Genomic DNA, 10,895 nt, shown 5'->3' with positions numbered 1-10,895 from the left:
GAATTTGCCAGGTTAAGTACCTGATCAGGAGACACTTAGGGAACAATGCATCTTGGAATGCTCCAATCCACATGAGAAGTCTTCCTGGAGACATGCAAGATGCCATGTGGACAATGCAAAGACTGAGTCATGCAGGGGCATGTGACTTGCCCAGGTGACTCCAAAACTCCATCTTGGAGCTGGGCTTTGCAGAGGAGGGAGGTCTCCACCCACAAGAGAGAGTCTACTTAAACCTGTGGGAGACCCCTCCATTTTGTCTTCAGCTGGCTAAAGAAGGAGCCTCTCCACCCCCCCCCCCCAGGATACTTGAAGGAGACTGAAACAAAGGACAGTAACTGCAGGGGGTGTGAGTGATTGCTGGACCCAGGCTAAAAGGAGATTAGCCTGTAAAAGGGAGCACTCTGGAACTGGTGAGGAAATTATCGGTATTCAGTTTGATTAGGCATAGATTCGCGCATTTTATTTTATTTTGCTTGGTGACTTACTTTGTTCTGTCTGTTACTACTTTGAACCACTTAAATCCTACTGTCTGTATTTAATAAAATCACTTTTTATTTAGTAATTTACTCAGAGTATGTATTAATACCTGGGGGGGCAAACAACTGTGCATATCTCTCTATCAGTGTTATAGAGGGCGAACAATTTATGAGTTTGCCCTGCATAAGCTTTATGCAGGGCAAAACGGATTTATTTGGGTTTAGACCCCATTGGGAGTTGGGCATCTGAGTGCTAAAGACAAGCGCACTACTGCGAGCTGTTTTCAGGTAAACTTGCAGCTTTGGGACAAGTGATTCAGACCCTGGGTCTGTGTCTGGAGCCAGACAGGAGTGTCTGGCTCAGCAAGACAGGGTGCTGGAGTCCTGAGCTGGCAGGGAAAACAGGAGCAGGGGTAGTCTTTGCACATCGGGTGGCAGCTCCCAAGGGGGTTTCTGTGATCCAACCCGTCACAGGGGGGTCACGGAGCAGGGGCCCCAGACGCGAGTGTTGGGGGGGGGGTCACGGAGCAGGGGCCCCAGACGCGAGTGTTTTTGGGGGGGGGTCACGGAGCAGGGGCCCCAGACGCGAGTGTTTTTGGGGGGGGGTCACGGAGCAGGGGCCCCAGACGCGAGTGTTTTTGGGGGGGGGTCACGGAGCAGGGGCCCCAGACGCGAGTGTTTGGGGGGGGTCACGGAGCAGGGCCCCCAGACGCGAGTGTTTGGGGGGGGGTCACGGAGCAGGGCCCCCAGACGCGAGTGTTTGGGGGGGGGTCACGGAGCAGGGCCCCCAGACGCGAGTGTTTGGGGGGGGGTCACGGAGCAGGGCCCCCAGACGCGAGTGTTTGGGGGGGGTCACGGAGCAGGGGCCCCAGACGCGAGTGTTTGGGGGGGTGGGGGTCACGGAGCAGGGCCCCCAGATGCGAGTGTTTGGGGGGGGGTCACGGAGCAGGGCCCCCAGACGCGAGTGTTGGGGGGGGGTGGGGGGTCACGGAGCAGGGCCCCCAGACGCGAGTGTTGGGGGGGGGTGGGGGGTCACGGAGCAGGGGCCCCAGACGCGAGTGTTTGGGGGGTCACGGAGCAGGGCCCCCAGACGCGAGTGTTTTTTGGGGGGGGAGGTTGAGGGTCACCGACCAGGGGCCCCAGATGCGAGTGTTTGGGGGGGGGTCACGGAGCAGGGCCCCCAGACGCGAGTGTTGGGGGGGTGGGGGGTCACGGAGCAGGGGCCCCAGACGCGAGTGTTGGGGTGGGTGGGGGGTCACGGAGCAGGGGCCCCAGACGCGAGTGTTGGGGTGGGTGGGGGGTCACGGAGCAGGGCCCCGGGGGTAACCGAGCCGGGGGCTCAGGAACCCACTCGTTGGCTGCCCTGGCCCCAGCAGCACTGCGGGGCAGCCTCCCCAGGGCGGACGGAGCCCGACGCAGATTCGCGCGGCCCCGAGGCGCGCAGCCAAACGGCGGCGGCTGCTGGCGACGGACCATCCTCAGCACTGGCCGTCCCGCCTCCTCCGCCCCCGGCTCGGCGTGTCTGAGAGCGGCCCCGACCGCGGGCCCCACAGCTCAGGGGAGGGCGGTTGCGCAGGGGCCGCCACTCACGTTTGCTCTCCCGGCCGACCCGCCCGGGACCCGCCCTTCCACCCCGGCCGCCCCCGAGGCTGACAGAGACGAACTCTTCGCGGCAGCAGTGGCGCGAACCGGCTGACCGCGGCCTCACCAGGGCGGGGCGGCGGGGACTTCTCTGGCGGGCCCCACCACCGGCCCAGGTCGGCGTGGGAGGGGAGGGCCCCTCGCTGACGTTTTTTGGTTGGTGTCTCCGCCCGCTCCCCCCGTCCGCTGAAAGTCAGCGAGTAAAACAGCGGACGGCTGCGGCGGGGAGGGGCCACGTTCCGCTTAGGGTTAGAAAGACTGAGCCCCCCCGTGCCGCCGCAGCGTTCGAGCCCGCCTTGCCGCGCATCTTATATACCTTCCACCGTCCCGCCCCCCGCGCATGGATTGGCTAGCGGGAGTCCTCTCTATTCCCATTGGCTCTGCGGGGCACGGAGGCGGAATGGAATCACTAGCGGGAGATTGGAGATGCCTGACTCCGCCCACAAACAAACCACGGGGCCTAAGACTTTCTTTTCTTTCTGTAGTCTGTCCCAGTTCTAGCAGCAGTATATAAGGTGGTCGGCTTGTAATGTTGTTACCTCACCTGTGCCATAGGCACAAAAGTCACATGGCCAGGAAACCTGTTCTGTTCTCCCTCACAAAACCCACACATTCGGATGGCACCACATCCCTATGGCCAGAGAGGCTATTGTCTCTTCAACATGGGCATCAAATCCACATGGCCAGAGTGCTCTACCCTATTCTAGGGAGAATTTTCTGTAATGAGGCAGGCTTAGTCTGACCTTAGTTCTACCCAAAGGAAAACAAAGTGGATCTCTTTATTTTGTGTTCATAACTCAAAAGAAAGGAGTTTCTGTTCTGTGAATATCTCCCTTCCAACTAGGTCACTAGAAAAATAATCTACTAAATATGTACATAATAACATTGCAATGGCCTGTGTCCCTCAATTATTTCCTGCTCAACATTACATTTTAGTAACTGAAATGTCTGTTAGAAAGTGTGGGGATATTACACTTATACATACATTCAGTAATAATGGGATAAGATTTCAAAAGCCATGTTGTAAAATTGTCAGTTTCATCTACATCACTTGTTTCCTGCACTGTTTTGTCCTTGTGTAAAGAACTCTCACTAGAAATCCAAAACATTTTACACATATTCATAAAGATATATTCTAGAACAAGCACACCCAGAGTTATGATTTTTATTAGTCTTTCACCAAACACATACTACTGGCGTAGGCCTCCTAGAGTTTCCGGGTTACTATAATTTGAGGTTCTTTTTTTTCCCACAACACTTTCAGTAAAATCCTTTTAAAAACAACTGGATTTCAGAAGCATTTTCTATGCACTATGTTAGGCCCAACTTCCCTGTACTCTGCCATGGTAATCCACATTTGCTGGAAGGCAGAGAGGGAGGCGAGGATGGAGCCCCCCATCCAAACAGAGAGCTTCCTGTCAGGGGGAGCCATGACCTTCACCTCAGTGTCACTGGGGACCATGCGGATTATTTCTTTGGTGATGCGCTCAGCCATGCCAGGGAAGAGGCTGGAACCGCCAGACAGGACTATGTTGGCATAAAAGTTGGTCCTCAGGTCAATGTCACACTTCATGATGGTGTTAAAGCAGAGCTTGTCAATCCCTGGGGCCTCCATGCCAATATTAGATGGGCAGAAAAGGGTCTCAGGGCAGCGGAACCTTTGATTCTGGACTTTAACAACCTGCCCATCAGGCAGCCTGTAGGATTTCTCTACTTCACTTGGTTTCTTAGCCAACTCCTCCTCTGGATACAGAGACACATAACACAAGGTCTCCTTCATGTCTCGTACAATCTCCCTTTCAGCTGTACTGACCAGGGAGATACCGCTCTCTTTAAGGATTCTCATCAGGTAGTCTGTAAGGTCACGGCCAGCCAGGTCAAGCCGGAGAACGGCATGGGACAAGCAGTAGCCCTCAAAGATAGGTACAGTGTGGGTAACGCCATCGCCAGAGTCCATCACACAGCCCGTGGTAAGGCCTGACGCATAGAGTGCCAGTACGGCCTGGATGGCCACATAAAGGGCTGGTACCTCAAAGTGCTCAAAGAGAATCTTTGTCATATGTTCTCGATTGACCAGTGGGTTGAGCGGTGCCTCGGTGAACAGTGCTGGCCGCTCACTTGCCTTCATCTTCAGGTCATGCGCATAGACATTCTTCCACACAGCCTCCATGTCCGCCCAAGATGTGACAATCCCATGCTCCACTGGATACCTACACGGGGTTCAAGCAGACAAAAAAAAAAAGGCAGCATTCACCATCTACCAGGTTCACCTTGTCAGGTGTTTCCCAAGTATATCATTTCATGAAGTGTACTGCATATAAAACTCTACATCAAGTGTTTCCTTGAAAAATAAAATTAATAATGGCCTGGGCTAAAGAAAGTTGATGATTGCCTCCTGGAGCTGCTGAACATCCTTAACTCTCAGCACATCTAAGAAGGGATGTAGCACGTTGCAGGATTAGGACCTACATTTTAAAAAGTATCTAAACTTTTTTTTAAAATATTACTGAAAAGTTCAATATGAATCATTTACAATTTATTAATTTCACTGTTGATAATGTATGTTTATTAAACATTATTGTGGGAGTATTTCTTCTGCCAGCCCTCAAAAATTCATCCAGTAGATTAGTAGCTAGAAGATTTACCTTACTCTCTGATAGCACTCAACAAGTATAGAGAGCGTAAAGGGTAGAGAAAGATGATTAAAGATTCTTGGAAGTCCCAGACATTAGCCTTGTCTACACTAGAGAAATCTTGCAAAAATTTACCATCAACGTTGGGAGCCTTAGCATACACTGGGTGCTGGCAGTGTTTTAAGCACCATGTCGATTAATTCTGATCTGGACAGAGCTAGATAACTAGGTGTTTAAAACACCACTGGTGGCAGTGGTCTATGGTAGTTCAAGTTCTCCCAACATTGCTAATACCAGTGGAGCTAAACTAGCATTAGCAGTGGTAGGCAGAAACTGAAGACCAGATTCTTTATTGGCCTGCATCTTGTGTAGTCATTTACACCAGAGCTTAGTGAATACAAAGTGGGTGCAAAATGTTACTTTTCTGATTTAGTAGAATGTTACACCTATTATGCACACCTTTTGAACTGGCACAAGTTGCAGTGCATGGAGAATCTGGCCCTACCCAGTCCTTGGTGTTAACACTGAAAAGAAGCAGTTTGTAGTTCTCAAAAGTTGTTTCAGGCTGGCTGGCTGGTCTACTCAGAAATTTGCCTCATACTAATGTTATGCTCTGGGTGAAGCCTTGTTATGGGTTGAATTAAAATCTCATTGAGATTGATGAGTGTGAACACTCCCTTCACTTAAAATAGTGGTAAGAGTCATTTAAGAGGCCGCACCTAAAACAAAGCCTAATAGAGTCTGCCAAGAAACTAGCATCATGTAGGCGAAGGGTTCAGCTGGGTATTGTGTGTATTGCATGTGGTTGTGTGAGAGAACAAACAGACCATGTCTACCTTACCGAGACTATAGAAGCAGAACCCTGTAGTGTAGACTCAGTCTCCATCAATGTAAGGTTTTAATTAATATCTTTTGTTTTTCCATATAAAGTGTGTGTGCATGTGTGTGTGTGTGTATGTGAATTGCATGGAAATAACAAAAGGTATTAATTAAAACTAGTTTAATTATATCAGCGCAAGTTTCTGCATAGGTCACACCAAAGAGAGCCCAGTCTTCACATTCAGATTTTCCTTGCAGTCATAAAGTGCTACAAAACCCAAAAACTAAAGTGCTAGTAATCTTTGTCTTTAAATTCCAATCCTGTCGAGGTTGTGGGTTTGTCTAGACTACAGTTTGTAGTACTGTTTTCATTTGAGGGAATTGGTTGTTTGTGGTTTACCCTGGGCTAAGTCCTAAAGTAAAGTGTAAACATTTGTATCCAGAAAAAAATGTCTGTGGAGTATTTAGTTTAGCACTTTACACTCACATTTGCTAATTTGAACTAATTGTTAAGCTAGTCTAGACAAGCCCTGAGAGATCTATGTATTTGTCTTTCCTTTTTCTGTCTCCTTTTTTACTCTTCATTGTGTCCAATTTTCCAGTCTGTTCTTTCTTTTCATTCTCTCCAATTTTTCTTGTTCTGCTTTTAGTGCTTCCTTTTCTCCACCAGATCCCTTGAATTCTTCTTCTCCTAACCCAGAGCTTTTCCTATTCCCTCCTCTCATTCCTCTCCCTGCTACTGCTCCCTACACAACCTTCCCACCTATTTGTAGGTGCATGGTCAATCAATAGCTTTATCTACATCAGAGAAAACTGCGGAACTGCTGTAAATTGTAATGGTGCAGTGTCCACAAACTAGCCATCTTGACTAATATAAAACTGTTCAGCATGTCACACCACTCTGTCCAGTCATTGTACTTCTACTGTAAAATGGGTGCAATGTTTCCAGCACAGGCCCCTAAAGCAGTGTTTTGTAGGAGTTATCCATAACTGGAGAAGTGCTACACCATTTAAAAGAAAACTAGAACTGTATAAGTCAGTGTATTTCAATATACAAAGTAGCACATGCTCTATGGAAGCTTCTCTATTTTTTTAAACAAGAAAACCCTGAAAATTGCATGCATCGCACCTTATTAAACAGAAAACTCTAATGTGTAAAAATAATGAAAGCGTCAGTAATTTATCACAGGAATATAGTTTGAAATACAAGAAACACTGTTCATTGCAACTGCTAAAGAGATTACAAGAGCAGTAGCGTATTATTGTGTGTAGCTGCAGTCTAGGCCTATGAGAAGGTGCAGCTGCAATTATAGCATTTTCTGTCTACATTATCAGTGCAATAGGGCAGGGTGATGCAGGATACAATGGTGCTCGGGAAGTACAACTGCGCAGCAGTGCACTCCTGCAACTGCTTTTGTGTGTGGACATGAGGTGTGTTTCAAGCATAATAGGTGTTTGCAATGTCACTTTCATACCCAAATGCACTAATGTAGCTACATAGCAGAAGAGATTGTTTTGCACACTTCCCCATGCCTTTTGGAAACCTTCACACTGGCTGCAAAAGTGCATCAAGCTGCTGCAGTCGAACTGCACAGAATTTGAGATGCATCTTTCTCTGTCTCTACCCTCTCTCTCTTTGTTTCTGTGGCCCCCTTCCTTTCTTTTCCACACTTCCAGTCTCCTCTGTTAGTCTCTACTCTTTCTTCCTTGTTTTGCTCTCCCTCCCACTTTTTGACCTTGTTTGGCCTTGACTCGGGTTTACCTTTGGGATACCTGTATTAGTCTGTGCAAAGCAAAAGCCAATAGCAACAGCCTTTCATTTGGAAAAGGCCCTGCAGATTCCTTGACAATTTCCTTCTGCAGCCCCTTCCATGATCAAACATTTAAGTGACTGGCACAGAGGAAAACTCTTCCTCCATCCTGTACCACACTCTCTCCATGAGGAGAGGCCAGCAAAGGAGACTGCTGTCTGGGACAATGCTCCCTCCTTGTTCAGATGCCAGCTTTCCTGTCCCAGCTCACCCTGCATCCAGTTAACTGCTGCTTCACAACCTTCCCTCCCACAAGGCTAATGGTACCTGATGGCAGGGCCTCCCCAACCCTGCTTGGCATGCTTCTCTTCTGTGAGCAGAGATGGCTCCTCCTCCCTCCTCAGTACCTGATGGTTTCTTCACTAAACCAACCCACCTCTCCACCTTGGGCAGGGCCCCCATCATCTCCTTTCCTACCTGGTACCTAACAAAGAGGACCCCCCCACTTGACCTGCTCCCTACCCACTTTCCATGTCCCCCTCTTTAGACCAAGTGGAGAGGACCCGCTCCTTGGCCTGCTCTCCTCATTTCCCCAGGCCTAGCTCCCACCACTCTCTGATACCTGATGGAGAGGATCCCCCGCTTGGCCTGTGCCTCATCCCCAATGTAGAGGTCCTTCTGGCCTGCCCCCAGCATCACGGACTTGGCTTTAGGCCGGCCTGTTATGTTGCTGTAGATGACACGTGGTTCCCTGTCCCCAGCTATGCCTGCCTTGATCAGACCTGAGCCATTGTCTATAACCACAGCTGGTAACAGATCCCCCATCCTAGGAGGTGGCTTTCCACCTGCCACTTCCCACTCAGGCCACTGGGGAGTGGTGGGGGCCAGCAACTTCCCCTTCATGTGATAATCCCCTCCTATTGTGACAAAAACACATACAGGAGTAGTGCCCTTGTTGCTAAGACACCCCCTCAGCCCTTATCAAGCTAAGAAAAGTCCAACCTGTTCACTACCTACATGGGAAACTCCCTGACTGTTGGAGGAGCTGGCTTAGAGCCCCATGATTTAACTTGCTACCTGTCACTGTAGTAGCTGAGTGCCTCATTGCATTCCACATGAAAACTAATAGCAATAACAACATGCCTTGGGCTCCCTCCTTTTTAAGGAAAAATATTTGATTGGGGTAGGGTTTTTATTTTTAAATTTTATTAATATACTTTAAAAATAATTAGAATAATCTGCTAGGGAGGCCCAGGATCTGAAAGTTGCCCCTGGGAATTGATGGTGTTGATTCTGGTGGTTGGACTTTTCCCTCTGAGTCAGTAATGAAATCTTCTAACATGCCTCTAGGGCAGGCAGCACCTTGAAACTGGCAAGCCTGCCATCAGCATGTGGGCAGACCCAAACTTTGCTCTGGACAGTGGTGGGGAATCTCTCCTTATTCTGTTGCTTGAAATGGTGGCTGGACAGATCCACAGAGTACTGAATTAGTTCTATACACAAGTCTCAGTAGATGCCTATTTTGCTTTTGCCTAAGGCAGGTCCTAGCACCTTAATTTAATATATGGGATATGAGGTCTTGATGATTTGAGGTAATGAAAGAGTCTAAGACACTTTTTGTAAGAGTCAAGATGTTAACCATTGTGTCCAAGACAAATTCCAACCCAGGCAATTGCATTTTGCAGTTCCCAATATAGTTTTAACTGGGCAGTCTTCTTTACTTCCTCTAAACTGAATGGTATTGTTAAACAGTGGATGAATTTCATCCCAAAGATGGTTGCGTTTCTGAGGTGAATTAAGTGATTCCTATATAGTTTGCATATCAATTTGTTAAATTTGTAAAGGGATTTGTTATTCTTTGGGATTAAAGACACTAAAGGTATATGTTATTGCTAATATAAATACAACCGATTTATTTTTCTTCGTATAGCTCTTTTCAGCTTTTTATATGAGAAATTTTGCCCTCTTGTTGCTATAATATTGCTATAATGTACTTTTTTTCTTGGACCTACAAATTAAGGCCAGGATTTTGTAACTGGGTCTATGTAGGTGGCTATTGGGGCCCAGCCATGTGCATCCAATTGCAGGATCAGAGCCATAACTTCTACTATTTACTAACATAATGCTGCATTGTTTAGACACAAACATCACCGCGGGGGGGGGGGGAGGGGGGACTGTTTGCTTTCTGATTTAACCCCTCCCCTCCCCTGCTTTTACTGTTCTTGTTTTTTAAATTAACAGCAATATTTGACTGATTTTTGGTTTTGTAAAAAGTTATTTTAACAACATTTAAATTTTAGCCCAAAACTGAGCTCCCTTTAATACTACAGTACTAAAAGAATATTGAGTCACTTACTCTACATGAATCATATTTTATTAGAATTCAGATAGTAATTTTAATATACTCTGGTTGTTGAAGGAATATCTTCCACCAACCATCCAATCTTAAAACGAAAAATTAAACATAAATGGTGCTATGCCAAAGGGGTGGGGGGGGGAAGCATGTGTGTGACTCAAAAGAAAGTCAAACTATGTGTATCATGCTTACCTACTAAAGAACACCATGTTGCTCACGAAATTAAAACTCCTCCCACCCGCACTATGAATCTGTTTCAATTAATTAGGTAGCCTTGGAAATGCCAAGGAAGGAACATTATGCCCTTGTTGAGCCCTGCCCCTGGTCTTTGCACCAAGCACCGGAGACAGCAGATTGACGCTTGTGGCTGGGTGGGTGTCAAAAAGCCCCAGGTCCGCTGTGGAGATGTGAACGTTGTAGTGCTTCCTATGCAGGTCTGCGTAGGGAGGTCTGGGGCACGCTGCGGATGGGCGCACGCTGCAGGCCCGTTTAGGGAGGGAACCCGGGGTTATTCTACACACTCCCCAGGGGCAATGCGTACTCGCGGGGGAGAGGGGGGAATGGAATACATACAGTACACACGCAATGATCTGTTGCAATCCTCATGAGAGGCCGGGTGCTGCCCCTGCTGGGCGCTAGGGTGCCATGCCTGATGGGTGGGGGGTACAGTGCTTGGACCAGAGGGGCCAATCCATAGTCACAGGGGGGCCGTGCATGCCCTGGAAGCGCAGTGGAGTGGAGCCCTGTTGCGGTGGCCCGGGGAGCGCGATCACATTCCCACACACAAACTGTTTTCACTGTGGTGTTTCAGGCAATTTTTGCGTCAGTTTGACCCATATTTGTGTTAGGAGCTCCACTGAGTGCCTGGAGACCTGGTCATATGCACATGTCCTCCACGTGAATCTAGGCAGGGGTTGCTTTAACAGTAAATGTGCCAGTGTCAGGCGCTAACGTTGTAAATACAGATCCCACATATTACAACTCTTATTAGAACACGCAGGGTTCTCCAGCACATGAATAAAAGAGACAGTTTCAAAACTCTTTACCAGGCAAGTTTCCGTAGTGTAGTGGTTATCACGTTCGCCTAACACGCGAAAGGTCCCCGGTTCGAAACCGGGCGGAAACAGTTTTGTTTGTAAATACACCTTGTTGTAAATTTGTGTTTTAAAACTTCTTTTAAATACATTGAACTACAAAAGTGTACATTTCCAAAAGAGGC

General features: G+C 48.2%; 1 protein-coding gene and 1 non-coding gene across 3 annotated transcripts; one reads left to right on the top strand and one right to left on the bottom strand.

Moving 5' to 3' along the window:
* Positions 1-3,268: 3,268 nt before the first annotated feature.
* ACTRT3 (actin related protein T3) lies at positions 3,269-10,422 on the bottom strand. Of its 2 annotated transcripts, none has more exons than XM_065557803.1 (2): positions 9,869-10,422; positions 3,269-4,327 (listed from the first exon to the last, which is right to left on the bottom strand). In XM_065557803.1, the coding sequence occupies exons 1-2, from the start codon at positions 9,883-9,885 to the stop codon at positions 3,409-3,411; spliced, it is 936 nt and encodes a 311-aa protein (XP_065413875.1). In that variant the 5' UTR covers positions 9,886-10,422; the 3' UTR covers positions 3,269-3,408. The 2 variants fall into 2 exon arrangements, with proteins under 2 accessions (XP_065413875.1, XP_005299292.1); XM_005299235.3 differs by lacking the exon at positions 9,869-10,422 and adding an exon at positions 7,943-8,209.
* A 307-nt stretch (positions 10,423-10,729) lies between these two features.
* On the top strand, positions 10,730-10,802 carry TRNAV-AAC (transfer RNA valine (anticodon AAC)). The gene has a single exon. It is a non-coding gene; the product is annotated as a tRNA-Val (tRNA).
* The last annotated feature ends 93 nt before the right edge of the window (positions 10,803-10,895 follow it).

This window comes from Chrysemys picta, chromosome 9 (genome assembly GCF_011386835.1).
Source record: "Chrysemys picta bellii isolate R12L10 chromosome 9, ASM1138683v2, whole genome shotgun sequence".
Classification (NCBI taxonomy): Eukaryota; Metazoa; Chordata; order Testudines; family Emydidae; genus Chrysemys; species Chrysemys picta.
Note: the sequence above shows the minus strand (reverse complement) of the source record. Positions and strands in the feature narration are given on the sequence as shown.